The sequence below is a fragment of the Sceloporus occidentalis genome, unplaced genomic scaffold (genome assembly GCF_023333645.1).
Source record: "Sceloporus occidentalis isolate IW3139 unplaced genomic scaffold, rSceOcc1.0.p SCAF_162, whole genome shotgun sequence".
Lineage (NCBI taxonomy): Eukaryota > Metazoa > Chordata > Lepidosauria > Squamata > Phrynosomatidae > Sceloporus > Sceloporus occidentalis.
Window position 1 is genome coordinate 800,935 of NW_028317142.1, and position 16,293 is coordinate 817,227.

At 37.2% G+C, this 16,293-nt stretch overlaps 1 protein-coding gene across 1 annotated transcript in view; it reads left to right on the plus strand.

Moving 5' to 3' along the window:
• LOC149279542 (receptor-type tyrosine-protein phosphatase mu-like) overlaps window positions 1-16,293 on the plus strand; it is a 296,024-nt gene that overhangs the window by 250,628 nt on the left and 29,103 nt on the right. The window contains exons 22-23 of the mRNA XM_089501054.1: window positions 2,166-2,242; window positions 9,994-10,030. Coding sequence (XP_089357180.1) covers window positions 2,166-2,242; window positions 9,994-10,030 — 114 coding nt within the window. The remainder of the gene's footprint in view (window positions 1-2,165; window positions 2,243-9,993; window positions 10,031-16,293) is intronic.

Sequence of the window (16,293 nt, forward strand, 5' to 3'; positions counted from 1 at the left end):
AGCACTTGTTGCTAATTTTGGTGGATATTATAATTTGAACACATTTGTGGCACTTATGTCTGAGGACATACAGTAAGGTCCACTTGCTAATATTTACTATGGGCCAATGGTAACAGGATCACTGTAACTGTTAATGGCCAGTATATTGATGGCATGCTCCTTGGCATGCTGCTTGTGCTTTATGTAGCTCAAAATCTTGTTTAATTTGCTATATTTCTTATATATATATATATATATATATATATATATATATATATATATATATATATATATATATATATATATAGTTATATAAAACAATCTGTATAATCAGTCTATTTAATCAATTCTCTCTCTTTTTAGTCTGATTTATTTATGTCAACATGGAAAAAATGCACCTATATGATATAGAAATTGTGATTAATCCCTTAAAACTTTCTTGTTAAAAAAATTACATTCCTGGCTAAATGGAATGCCATTTTTTACACTTTGACTTTTGCAGCATTACAGTTTAATTAAGCCCAGTGGTGCTCATGAACCCATTTGGATTTTACCCTTCTGACAGTGAAAGATGCTATCGGATATTATGCCATCAAAATGAAATATAATTTATTGCAGTGTATTAATGACCCTATTTAATTTTAATTTAGCATATAGACAGACCTGTTGGGAATCCTTAGGGATTCCATTCCAATCTTCTTTGTGCAATGGCCAGTAGAAAAAAAAAATTGAGAACATAAAGGCAAATCATCTCCTTGTTAAATGTTGTGTTCATTAAATACTTTATGGTTGGTCTCCTAGCCTGTTATGTAGCCAAGGCTACTTTTAATGCAGTTTCAATTTATCTGCTATGAAACCATTTGGTCATTTTTTTCAAGGTATTGGAGTTCATTCCAACGCAATAAAACTAAAGGGACAAAATTGTTCTTTTCTGTAGGTGCAAGAACAAACTATAAAGAACACAATGTGTAATGTATTGTTGTCGGTGTTGAAACCAAATGACAAAAAAAAAACAAAACAAGATTAAAGGTCAGCAGGGGGAAAACAGAGGAGGAAATATATGAAATATGATTTTAAAAAGAACAATGCGCCCATACAATAAGACTGCAGTACTTCTGCCACTACCCTTAATATATCGAAATTATTATGTTACCCGTATTAACGTAATATGCTGGAATCAATGCCAGAGATCAATTTATCACAAATGATTGAACAGCAGTCCTTGCACATATTGCGGTGGGTAAAACAAGATAAAAAATACAGTGATAGGTTTTATTTCAGTTTATGATCTGGGCTAATATACGGTATTTCTCAGCTGTTTATCACATTATTTCCCATTGTAATCTATGTGAAGATTGCCATTCAATTACTTGTGATAGAGTTATCTCAAGCATTGAATCCATCCATTGTCCTTTAACTCAGTGAGTGCCAAACTCCTCTAAATACCTATTGAATCGGCCACAGCTAGACAGGTATGACAGTATGGGAAGAATTTGAATGTCTATTTTAAGCTGTTTTGGAAATATTTTGATGAATTGTTTAGAATTAGCAAATATGTCACAAATACTTGAAAAACACATCCACAATTATGCAACATTTCTATGATATCTTCATATAAAATATTTAGATTAAATCAATCTATTCTGCGCATGTTATACATAAGCAACCAGGAGTGTCAAACGTGGATTGCTTCCTTTATGTAACCTCCATAGCTCTTCAAATGTCACTGGGAGCTGAATACAAGAACTCTTGTGATAGTCATGTCATATCTCCAAAATTGTTTCTACAATTTTACCATAGGAGATACATGTCTGTGAAATATCTCTTAAAGCCAATTCACATTTAATTATACTAATACAAAATAATTCTCTTCTTAATTAAAGGGACAGTCTAAAGTCCCTGACACCTCTTCTTTAGAGGAATGCATATTAAAGCACTCTAAACAGCTGACAAAATCTCACCTAAAAGTCTTGCCACTGATTGGCTACCTAAGCTGTCAATCAGTGGCAATAAACTACTTCAAATGAAATCAATGGACTTGAGTCACTTACGGTAAATGTATCTTAAATACTTGAATGCTAATCTGGGAACAGCCTGTCATGTTAAAGGGAATGACGTGTGTGGCCATCATGCTTTTTCTCACAAAAATAGTTTTTGTAATTCTGCAATCCTTTATTCCATTTCAGATGACCATTCCCGAGTGAGACTCCAAAGCATTGAAGACGAAGCCTGCTCAGATTATATCAACGGAAATTATATTGATGTACGTACGCTCAGCATGAGTATTTTAACATTGCTTTCATGTAGCAACATTAAAGCACCTCCGATAACCCACTGAATGTTATCCATACAAATTGTTGGTTACCTGGATTTAGGGATCTAGACTATAATTCCCATCAAGCTTAACTTGCCTTTGTCTGCCTGCCTTTAATTAGTTGAATTTGTCTACTTTGATATTATCATGAAGACTTCTCAGGCAAGTTGAGATATGTAGTCCTATGGTGGCCACAAGGATGAGGTCGATACAGCCACTGCTGACTATCCTGTTTACACAAAGGTAGATTTTTTAGTCTAGTAAAAAGCTCATTATATATTGCATCTTGAGCGCGAGGACAAAGTAAATGTTATTTCATTTTCCTGTCAACAGTTTGGCATAACTCTTCATTAAATAGAATGCTGTTTGCATATTAATGCGGCAAAAACATGTAATTCTTAATGCCGTGATTTGCAATCTCTTGTCACTGCTGCACTTTTAAGTTCCCTTCAAAGCAGCGTGCAGCTGTTAACCAGTGCTTTTAATGCAAGCAAGCCATTTCATTAAATATGTAAGCCGTTTAATTATTGAACACCACTTCTTTGTTCGTACTGCATCATGTTAACTGAATGTTTAACATTAGAATGAGCTATTTGAAATATGGTTGAATTTGTAAATAAATGAATTAAATCAAAAGTTTAATTGAAAATCAAGAAAAAAAATCTAGTGTACACCTTCAAAACATTCTTGCCTTTATCTGATGTGAACCAAAGGTAGCTCAATAAGCACGTTAGTGTTACTAAATTACTATGCTAATATTAAAATAGTATTAATTGCCTTGCCAATCAATCTTAAAATGTGCCGTAACAGTTAGATAATACAGTATTGCCGATCAAAAAGCACATACTCTTTTTTTTTACCTAATTTAAAATCAAACGAGGGCTTAGTATGTGACAAAGCCTATCTATATGTATTGATTCATGAGTGTGTAGTAATGATATAGTGGGTGCAAAAACACAAATATAATTAAATGTCCCTTTAAAACTACGGATTTACGCACTCAAATTCATTTATCAGGTAATCAAATAGTTTATCATGTCACTTTTAAAGAAAATCACTACTGATGAAGGTGTTGGCAACCATAAATATACCGTATTGGCTCGGATATAGGCCGCCCCCTAAAAGTTTGGTGCTTTTTTAAAGAAATTTTTTTTTCTTTAAAAAAGCACCAAAACAACATGCTGCCACTCTGTCTCCCCCCCGAGATATTCTGCCACTCCCCCCCCGAGATATGCTGCCACTGTCCTCCCCCCCCGAGATATGCTGCCACTGTCCTCCTTCTCCTCCCCCCCGAGATATGCTGCCACTGTCGTCCACCTCCCCCCCTGAGATATGCTGCCACTGTCCCCCCCCCGAGATATGCTGCCACTCTGCCCCCCCCCGACTTACCAGAGCAGACTCCCGGGTGTCTTGCGGGGCCGGCGGGGGACATCTACGCAATACGCGTACACAACTTCCGGTGCCGGCACTCAGCGGATGTGCCGGCACCGGAAGTTGTATACGCGTATTGCGTAGATGTCCCCCGCCGGCCCCGCAAGACACCCGGGAGTCTGTTCTGGTAAGTCTTGGGGGCAGAGGTAAAACGCATCGTGCGGACGGTCACCGGCTGCGACGATGCGGGTGAACAACCTCCGCTGCTGGGACATCTGCACGATGTGCTTTAACAATCTCCCTTGCCGGGACTCCCCCCGTGGGAATTCCTGGCAAGGGAGATTGTTAAAGCACATCGTGCAGACGTGCTGGCAGCGGAGGCTGTTTACCCGCATCACCGCAGCCGGTGACCTTCCGCACGATGCGCTTAGACAACCTCCCGGGCCGGCACCCCCCCCCCCTGTGGAAAGTGCTGGCAGGGGAGGCTGTCTGAGCGTATCGGAGAGTAGGATACAGGTCCCCTGCACCGCTGTATCCTAACCCCGCTGCCTGCCTGGCGCCCGGGACTGCATGTCCCGGCCGTCGGGCGCTAGACCCCGAAAAATAGGCCGCACCCCCACTTTAAAGACTTATATAAGACTATATTCGAGCCAATACGGTATTTATGGCCACATATTCTGCAAAAACAATGTTTTTTTCTCCACTAGTTATTTTTTTCTGCCCACATGAGAGCCTTATTTGTGGTATTTTTGAGTAATCATTACATTTCCTTTGGGTTACATTATGTTAAGATGTTAAACCCCTGCTTATAAATTAGTCAAAATACTGCCATTAATTTTAAAAAAAGTGATATTTCATTGAATTTGACTTGTTTAAATGTTTCCATGTAGCCTAAAACAGATGTTTTTAAATAAGGCTGCACATTGGTATAATTGCTTATGATATTAGAATTAAAGATGTTTTGTGCAATGTTACTCGATTTAATATATATATATATTTATTTTATATATATTTATTTATATGCTTAGAATGATGCTGCAGGAGCTCGCAATAATGTGCACATGGCAAATATGACGAATGCCGCCAACCCTCTCTATGAGATATTAAATCATGTGTTATCATATGCTTCTCCTTATTATAACTATACGTACATGCCCTATTAAATCTTTAATTTAGAACACCAGACGGCTCTGATATTACAAGCCCTGAGTAAAAAGTATATTTTCCTTTTTATTTCTGTTTTAAACCATTTAGCTGCATGTGATTTAAAGCAGCCATGTCACCTACCAGCAATAGCACCATCGTGCAGAGGGTTTCTTTGTACAGAATAACATTATCAGGGCCAGCTCTGTTTTCCATGATATGTTGGATGTTTAGCTGCGTTTGGTTTCCTGAATTAAAAATGGGTAACAGCATAGACTAAAATATATAAATATTGGGGCAAGAACTAGAATATTCTTAGATCTTATTTATACAGAGATTTCACCCACGCTGGATGAAGTGGCTTTCAAATGACACGGTACTATTGTTTTTTAGAGAACAACCCCAAATTAAACTGCCTGATTCTGAGTGCGACCAAAGTTGGGTTGCATGTAGTTAGCAATCAGCAGTTCTGTACAGGCGGCACTGATACTTTTAAGCCGCCTGATGACAAAGGTGTGGCCGATGCCTGGATATGCCCAGCCACATGCTATGTTTTTATGCTCATTGGTAGGGCACATGGGGTGAGTGTGTACTATGATGCTGTCGGCCAGCAGCCCATTTGCCTGGTGTGCCAGATCCGGGCCTGGTTCAAGCCTAACACTACTTCATTGGATACAGAAATGTTTGTTGTATTCAACAGTTTCTCTGGACTTCTGTAGAGGTGGACGGACCATCATGCACATCATGAGCTAACTGGATATGCCTTTCTGAGTCTTACTCATCCACTGATACAGGAGATCCTTCTGTGCAAGCCCAGTGGAACGTGGCTTTTGAACCTTGTAAAAGACAATAAGATCAGGAAAATATTGTATGGCAGTTCTAAAGATGTTTGGAATAGCAAATTAATGCTTTCATTACCTGTCCTGAATGACTGTCCGGACAGCTTTGTTAACCTTTATATCAAGTTTCATAACTGAAACAGCAAATACTGAGACATGCCCACTGCCCCAAAGACAATAAAGCATTGCAATCTTTACAACAGTAAATAAAAAATATTTAAATCATACTTTTAACTCACATGTAGCACATTATTTAAAAAAAAATGTTCAGGGAACATTTCCATCAGGAACTCTGTTTATCAAAGGGGACATGATAAGTTCAGAAATGTTTCTTTTTTAGACCAAATTTAAGGTAGATTCAACAGTGGTACCAATGGTAGGTGGCAATGCTGCTTTAAAGAGAAATATTGCAGCAGATCTCTGTACGAAGGGGTGCTGCCAATTACCCCAGTGACATGTTTAAAGTTTCTTTAGTACAACCCAACTGGGGATCTGATATAGAAAAAGCGAGCCCCTCTTATAGTGAACATTTGTCAAAAAAATGTGAAGAAGGAACAACGTGGTGAAATAATGATATTAGAGACATTTTCTATTAAGTTATTCTTCATAAATCCTAAAGATGCGAATATACCACTTTTGGAAATAGATGCGGCATTAGATCCACCATTCCTAGTACTGTTAAATGTCCATACCCTTCCCAGGTAATATTGTTCGTTATTCATATATAGAACATTTAATTGTCATGTAACACGAATGCAGGAACTGAAAGGTTGTTTCCATAGAAACTAAAAAAACACCTTAAAAGTGTTGTTTTTAAACCTTAAAAGGAAACAAAAAAACAACATATATGCCAATGTTTTTTTTAAGTATACTATAGAGTGCTATAATAAAAGTGAAGCAGCGCCATTACAAGGTTTTTGGATACAATCTGAGCTATATGTATATACAGCACATAAGCAATGTCTTATATATGAGGTTATATCTCTATACATCAACTACATTTTCTGGAACATAACCAAGGCCCTTATTCTTTAAGTACGCCTGAAAAAACATAGAATTACTGTAACATTGAGGTTAGGAATGACGGCAAAGGTTCACTATAATCAGGGCTCACTATTTACCAAGAACAATTAAAATGTAAATTTAAGTCCTTTTACTATAAATCAGCAATATCTGGCCGCAGGATATTGCAAGCCCCCAGCATTCAAAGAAAAGACACCAAGAAACATTAATTCAGCTTTAGGGATTGGGATACTTTTTCAGGGTCCTCTGGCTTGGGGGCAAAGAAGTCCAACGTTCAGTTGCTGTGACTGTTCATGTTACGATCAAGTAAGTGTTCTTTTAAGCGTTGTGGCTGCGACACCTGTGTCATGTCTTTGTTAAAGGTGTCATGTAAATAAGTGTGAAAAGTGATTGCTCGTATACATCCCTTTATGTGTTTATGAGCTGCACAAACACTACTAGGCAGAGCAATTGCTTTTTATTTATTAGTAACTTTGTTTGCACATTTGATCTCAATAGAGCACCAAAAGACTGTTATGCTACATACACTAAATATGATAACATGTATAATTTTGCATGCAATTTTATAATGCACCTGTTTTTAAGAACACAGGGGTTCTGTTTAAACTATTCCATTGCCTATTACGGTCATACCCCCCCAACATTTCAGGGTCCAGATTGAGACACCTGTGTTGGGGAGAAGGTGGTAAGAGGCAAGGGGGTATGGAGCCACATAACTGAGTGGATCCATACCAGAATAGGGTGGGTCCATGCCAGAAATGGGTGGGCCAGGAGGCGTGTCCACTGCCCATTTTTCCTGAATAGCCCCAAGGATCTCCCCAACCAGTCCATTGTCTCCACTCCCCGCAAAAGTGGGACAATAATGCAGCTCTGCAGGATGGTACTCAAAAAGTGGGACAGTCCCAAAAAATCTGTGATTGTTGGGAGGTATGTATGGTGCACCAGAAGTGTTATAGTATGTAATGGCCATTGTGTATGTTTAATGCACTTTTCTTAAAAAAAGGATATTCTTATGAAAATGGATTATGTTTTAAGAAGTCATAGTAATAAACGGTAGTGTGCCAGCCCCATAATTGAAATTAAAAGATTAATAGTTATTTTAACAATTGGGGTGATTTATGATGGAGTCGCAAGCCCAAATTCCTGAAAGTGATGGAAAGTTATAACAATAAAACCCAACGGAATTAGTGAAGTAGTGACAAGCACGTCAGTCTGATTAGTTAGATTTCTGTGCTGGTAATTATGCCACAGTTCTAAAAACTTATAAGAAAACCCTGCTAAGGCTCACTTGGTGGCATCCATTCCTGGGAACTCTCTGAGCCTGCATCCCCCAATTGAACTGAAACAGTTGCTAAGACTCAGGGCTCTATTGGTCTTACTGATGTCAGTGTAGACAAACTGCTTTTAAAACAAGCCTTGCCCTTACTGATCATAGATGTTAGATAGGCAGACTTTTGTTTATCAACTGATTTCAACAGTAACATCAAATTGCTAATTTTATCTCATGTCCCCATCATGACCAGGACCCAGCCCTATATCATACCGTGACTAGCTGGCAGTGACTTCTCTGGGATTCCACCATAGCAGTGTCCATAGGCACTGAGAGTGATAACTAATTTACTGATTGGTTTGGTCTCACATGGCTCATTGTAAAGCACATGTCTGAGCAAACCATCTACAGAATTTGTGCTTTACAGATGTTTTCGTGAGCCAGCAAGTAGAAATGATATGCATGCTGCAGAACATGGCCAAGGTAGCAACCCAACCCTTAGCTAATGAAGTTGTTAAAATGCACATGCAGTAATTTAGCACACAAAAGATATTCAAAATGCATTCTTCATGTGCACGGTCCCCAAGCTAATTTGTAGTTGTTTCAATTATGCCTAATTGTTGTATAGGTTTCTCATTTTCCCACTTTTAGAGTAATTTTGCCAACACTCCTGATAAGAGAAACTGTAATTAATGCGATTCTTGTTCATTGCTGTAAACATCTTCATAATAGCTGTTTTTGTGCTCACTGGTATCTACAGTGAGAATACATGAAAAACTATTGTGCCAAGGAAATGCAGAACATTAACCCTTTGTGCTCATGCCCCAGGGCTTATCTAGATAATCACAATCACGTTTCTAAATATATACATATTTTTCCCCATTTGTTGTTGGCTTGACAATTTATTTTGCTCAGCAGTGATTTGTATTTTTGCCACACAAAATAAAGTTTAAATTTTTCATGTACAATGGGGACCTGTTAGTTTATTTGTCTAAGAATTATTAATATTTGTGTTCATTTACTTTACCCATTGAAATACTGCATGTGGTTAATTAGTGCCAATGCGTCTTAGAACAAATTACTGTGTATCTTTGGGACAGCAGGTGGTGAATAGCTTCAAAGAATACAAAAATTGGTAGCATTCATTGTCTCTAAAGGATGCATAGTGGTTAGCATTCAGCTCATGTTTCCACGGCGCCTGAATGAGAACTCATAGAGGGAAATAAGGATAGATTATGCAATGAATATACAGTTCTGTCTTCTACTGTGAATTCTGTCCCTTGCTAGGAACAGTCACAGTGACAGAAGTCACAGATTTAAGTATGTAATATTATGCAGGGCCAACTCAGCCCTTCTTGCAATAAACAGACCTCTGGGTTGGCGCTTTATAACAATAGGTTTGAAGAGATTAACCTTGCATTACCCAGGGTTACTCAATCTTACCTCGGTTCACCAAAAATGTGTGGCTAAAAGTTCTTAGACTTTCCCCATCCATAGTTTCATGAACCGCAATGGAGTCTCGATTCTTTTGATATCTTCATGTTGTCTTCAGACAACCTTTAGCATGTCAGCTGCTGGAGACTCCAAGTGCCATGTTCCCTTGGATGAGACCACATCTATGGTTGTCACCAGAATAACCGGCCATTTTACTGCTTACACAGGGGCACTTTTGCTCCAAATAAAATATTTTTTAGACAGACATTAAAATCCAGGTTACATGGAGTATAAGATTATGACTATATTTATACAAAATACTACATTCTCATGGATGTTCTCATGTCCCTAATTGCAGATAGGAGAAATACCACTTCCTCCAATGTGTTACGCCTCAGCGTCACAGATCCCAAACTTCAACTACCAATTATTAATTGTTTAAAAGTCTGTTTTCCCCAGATCTAAAGTTCCATCATAGTCTACATTACAATGTTGGGTTTGATGTGTTATCTTCTTCTGTCAAGAAATAGTTTTATATAAATGTATGTTTGTGCATAGTATGTCATCTAAATACATAGTATGATTTTCACTGATTTGTACCCTACCTTTTTTATTTCTAGGGCTATCATAGACCCAATCACTATATTGCCACACAAGGTAAGTTATGGTCTATTCGGCCTCAATGTGAGATGTTTTCTGAGGTACTAATCAGTACCATACAAACTTGCTTTAAAATAAAGTGTTTTATTTTAACCCTGTGTGTTCTAGGAAAAACCATATAATATCATATCTTCCTCCAGCGTTCCTCTACCACTCTAAAACTTGTTCCTACTGCGTCGTTAAATTATCAGAGTGGTTTGTACAAATTGTATAATAAAAAACATCTGAAGGTATTTTAATTAAGTTCTATATCTTTCTTTTGGGGCTTTTTCTGTGACTCAAAAAAAGGCAATATTATATTTCAATTGTTTCTTTTGTATAATATTGAAAAACATATATATTTATTTTTTTCCCCTTTTAACCCATTTCTCGCTAACCCTACTTTGCTAATCAATGATGTCATGTACTGTACAGTCCATTATGGGACACATTCCTCTCACAACCTGCTCCCAGGAATAATATTACCAAGAATCTTTAATCTGAGCCGTGGAGTTGCTAGCCCGGTTATTTTTTTAACCCTGTATTTAATACCTTAATAGATGCTCTTTAACAAACGTTTGAGAAATACGTGTATATCCTTAGGGATATTATTTGATCCAAACACAGCCATACTTCATCTAGTACATTTCGCGACAATCTGCAGTATCTCTGGAAAGTAAATCCAAGGCTGCTTTAAGCACAAGTATCCATTCTTAATATATGCAAAGAGATTTACAATAAATAATCATTCATTTTCATTCTGAAAAAATGTTTTTGCGTGAAATCCCCGTTGACATGTTTCTAATTGTATTTGGCAGTAAGGGATATCATTGCGCGAGAGGATTATTTACTATATGCAATGATGTTGACAGACTACAGCATTTCCAAAGAAGAGGCTGTGAGATTGAAAATGTGTAAAATGTGATTATACTATCACTGCAGGAAAGGATTATTCTGAGATTGTTCTATAATACAAAATTCTGTGCTTGCCCGCGGATAGGAAAGAACATCGTGTAGCCTTGTGACTTTGTGTAAAATACAGTACGCTCAACTTGAATTCTTTACATAAGAAATAGTTTTTTACTTTGTTCTGGCACAAATATGGCTACTTCAGATAAGTAGCAGGCATAAGGTGGTATAGTTGTATCTGTGTAGCTAGAGTTTCTGTTACGTGCATACGCGTCAGAATGCATGCCCTTAAATAATTTACAAACACAATGGAACATCCGGGTTTCATTACACAATCATTTTTGTTAAGTACAAGATATGCAGCACTTTATACCGAAAGGTGCGGCTTTTACTGAGGCTGTCATATTTCGACATGACACGCAACATGTATTACCTGAGTTGTATGTTTATAATTCACGGTCATGCAATTAGCAAATGACTGATAAAATGTGAGTCCAATTTAATTTGATAATTGGACGCTGTAAAAATATGATACACCAATTATGTACCCATAACCACGACAGTACATGAAATGTCTTGTGAAATGCTCTCCTCCAAACAGCCATGGTCACTACTTAAATGGGCTTTTGCAACCACCTGAGAGAAAGTATATAGCAACAGATTACATCATTTTGCTTTTGGTTTCCTTTCACAAGGAAAAGGATGCCTGTGCTTCAGTAATGTGTGACCCTTTTATTTGGCTTTTGACATTTGGAGTCACCTTAGGAATCCGACTTTAGATTTATAACCCAAATTTTAACATGCAAACTAGTGTATATGACCACCACGATGTTTACTCTTTGCCTTTGATCTTATGTTTAGGCATCAGGATTCAGTTTGTATAATACATCACTACGGTTGTCCTTTGGGTTTTGTTTCCTTCAGTTTGACATCATGATATCATACTCTTAACAATGTCAAACAGGACCCACAAGGTTTGAGAAAAAAATAACCACACTTTGGGAATTTTTTTTAGAAACTGGAGGTGTGAATCTATGTTGGGAACAGCAACTCTAACCAATGGCATGCATTAGGTATATCCAAATACATTGGAAAAATCTTGCAGATCTCAAAGCCCTGGCCTGTTGGACATTCGTTCCTCTATACACAGACCATGGGTCCAGTTCACTAAACCTAGATTAAAAGCTTCAAATGTATGTAGTTAAACCTTATTGTAACCTGGGTGCACTACAAATAATGATTTTCTTCTAAAGTGTCTCATTTCCAAGGGCATCCTAAGGATATTTCCAGGCATGAAGATCTAACAATAACATTAAGATATTAAGATATTGAAATGATGGAGTTTGAAGGTGGCAGAAGAGCTTCCAGTTCTAGGATCTTTAAGATTTCCATGCCACCATATGGAATTTTTGATCAATAGTAATGTATTTAAACAGTAATTGTTTTTGTGATTATGTAGTGTTCCTTCCAGTTAATAGTAACTTGCAGCCCACACTTGACAGCATCTTGCCAGTTTTATTATTCTGGGGCAAAGCCTAATTTCCATCTTGTAAAGAAAACATTTCATAATGAAATATCTTTGTTTAACTTGATTTTAATACTTTGGATGTACCACACATCCATCTTCATGCAATCTTCTGTAGCCAAAAAAGTTAATTATTCTGTGCAGGCAAACAGCATTTGAGCAGGCCATTTCAAAGCCCCGTGGAATTAGTGTGATTGAGATTTAATTGTTCTCACACTTTTCTTCATCTGCATTCAAGCTATCAAGTGTTAATGAGCAAATATAATTTTAGCCAGCCAAGAAGTTGCAAGTGTAATCAGTTTGTAATAGACAACAAATCTGGATTTAACAGAGCAGACATTTGTACATTTTCTTGGTTACCGAAGCATAGTTGGAGATGACGGAGAACCAGTGTTTTATAACTGTATTTGTACTTAGGGGACTCGGCCAAGAATAGCAAAAAAAACCCAAAGCTGGTGTTTGCAGTCATATAAAATGTTATAAATTCATTTGGGATGTATAACACTCCAACACTTGGACTGAATGTATCATCAGCACTTGATGCAATGGTATCTAACATGGTGTAAGATGAATTGTTTTTGACCTTTCTCCATATTCCCATTTCCTTGTAATTAATATATTAATGAAGGTCCATTCACTAAATAATGAAAACTTTTATTTCCAACAACCCCATTTGCTCAATATAGGAATTCACAACCTATGACATGGAAGCAGAATGAGAATTTTTCCCACATAATTTTTGTTCTGAAAAACATTGTTAATTCTTAAACATTTAAACTAGTTTCTAAGCCTTAAAAGATTAGAAAAAAAAATCAGGGCTATATTTACAAACTATACCATTTGGAGCAGACTATAATCCACAAAATTAGAATTTTACAAAAATCGGTTATTTTTACATGTAGCTGACTGCTACCTATAGTGCCGCACAGCTGTTTGTAGGATAATAAACTCATGTAAGAAAATTGATTATTCAATAAAGTCTTTAACTCCTCATACAGGAAAGGTTCTAGACTAGGCTATGACAAGCCCAGTTCTGCCCCTGGCTATCACAGAACACTTATCTCAAGAAAAGCATTGGGGCACTGCATGTGTCCAACCACAGCCATTAAGCAGTACTGTGGAGCTTGATCATCCCAACTTTTGTGTCACGCAGTGGGTCTGCTGCCCAGAATATGCCACTAGGGTAATGCATATGTAAAAATGTGTCACCAATTTTTAATCAATATAATTTAATCAATATAAATCAATTTGGCTTATAAATGACACCAGTTTGTACCATGCTACCATCAATTCATACCTTAATGAGGCCAAGGCTTGCTATACTTTACATTGCCATTACAGACCCACACTTTTTTTTAGCAGAAGAGCCAGAGACAATACAAACTTTTAACAAAGTTATTGGGCTTCCTATTCTCAAGTGAAAAGGTTTCAGCAGGTTGAATCTGCCTAGTAAGCGGTTCAATCTCTTTAGTCTGCTCCTCATCAGAAGACATTACTGGTGAGATTCTGGGGATGAGCTGTGTTTAATAATAGCTATTAAACACCAAGAAAAAAAGGTCTATTATTGCACAGAAGTAGTGAGCTGACTGCATAGTTAGATCTAGAGATGAAAAGAATAAATTGATAGCACTTCCACAAAAGAAATACCATGCCAAGGAGCACCACAGTCATTTTGTAGATATAGATAGAAATGGATTAGAGTCTACTGAGAAAACGTATCTGTAAAGGTAGCTCTTATAGTTTTAAAGACATATATTCAGGAACAGACAGTAGACCGTGGAGGTTGTGACCTGACAATTGCAGTTCTATCTTCAGACCATTATTATGTGCTCAGCATGTAAAAGAAATAGAATCTCCAGCATAGTGAATATTTGAAGCTGCACAATTTAATAAATTAACAGATGTAAATGTCACAGGTTTTGTTTGTAACTCTGGGAAGAACCTGCTCCGTGTTCAACAAAGAAACATTTCTTTGGGTCAGAGGTTGGCAGATAGCAGTGATAAACCGGTTACCAGGCTGTTGTAAGTGGATGAAATGTAATTGGAACAGTTTATGGAACTAAATAATTGAGAAAAGAATAGATGGAGAAGAAAAGAAAATGGATTGTATCATCTACAGAGTAATGTTCACAAACTATCAGCTATGAAATAACTTTTTGTATGTGTGTGACTAGCTATGAAGTTTAGTATATGCTCTTGTGGTCAAGCAAATATTCCTGTGAAGCTTTTCATCTTGGAAAAAAGTTCACCTGTTGTATTTAAAAAGACTTTTTTATGTTTATAATAGATTGGTCTGCAATAGTACTTACTAGTCTTTGTTATTAGACATAGCTATGTATAATTCCACAATTGTAACCCCATCATCAACATTAACGTTAACAACATCCCTGTCAATCTACAGCCTAGTCTTTCCTGATTTTCAACCTCTTACTCCATGATGTCACTGTACTACTTCACCAAAATCAGGAATCTGCACACACTCCCCACAGGAACTCAGGTGCTTAGCTGTGCCAGGAAGGGGCAGCTCCCCAGTAAATCAAAATAGAAAAAGGCTCCAGGCACTCAAGGGTTCCATCAGGCAGATTTATTGAAGGAGAAGGACAACAACGTTTCGACCTCACGATGAGGTCTTTATCAAGTTGATAAACAACATACACATTGCACCATCATCATACACGGTTTGATACTGAGTTTGAGCCCGAGTCTCCAGGTGAAGCACTGCTTCCCCAGGTCACGTCACTTTCTTGTTTCTTTGGGCAAGGGATTTAGCCACATCACTCCCTGTCCATTTTCTCTTCTACTGAAGTCTTGGGCTACCCCGCTCCTAAGTGCAGTTCAACTCACCCCATGCACGATTAGCTCTGCCCCTCACCCAGCAGAGGGAGTGCTCCGAGTAACCTGTCCTAGGAAGTTCCCAAGTATGAACCCCAAAAACACCCAGCCTTAGTTTAAGCTCTTATATTGTGCAATGTGTGCTTTGTATTCCATCTCTTATCACAATGTTGATTATATTGTTGTTTCTAATTCATCTTATATCCTATAAACTGTTCTTGTAGAAGGGGAAACTAATGTGTAGACCTGAAAGCTGGGAGAGAGCTGTCTTCATTTTAACATATTTACTGAAGAGTACGAAATAAAATACTATAAAGATGACAGGACAGGTGTAAACCACAAAATTTATTAACAAAGGTACATTTTCTTTAAACCTGAGAGGTATTGGATGCAAAATTTAAGGTCCTATTGAAAAGTAAGCCCCACGGGATCTTTTATCTACCGGACGTTCTGATCTGTATTTTTATCCAGATCCGTATTTTTTATCCAAAGCTCTTGCTCATGAAACAGCATTTGGTAGAGATGAAGGAAATTCAGATCAAGATATTTTGCAGTAAAAAAAATTTCTGCTATATATATTTTTGCTCAAATACTGAAATCCTTGCTTCCTTTTGAGTTTGTGCTCTTTTTACCTAGAGTTATGACACAGATGAATCCCTGCTATTCTACAATGCTTATGTTTTCCAGCCATTATTGCGCAAATTACTTGTATGACAATGAATGTAGCCTGCAAATGTAACAAAAAGAAAAGTTCTTTCTCAGAAACATAGATGGTGAATGTAATTATTGGTTATATTTTGAATAAGTAACTGAAATACTTAAAAACGCTTTAGCATGTCATGAAAATAAGTCAATATTGAGTCACTGTTGGACCTTACCAGTAAAACTCAGTTTAGTGTAAATTTAAAGATTAGCATTATTTTTTCTATAACAAATTCATATTCATAATAATTAAAGTGCCTAAAAGCTGCTTGTTTTTGCAAAGTTTGCAGTAATCTGTACACAGAAGACAAAA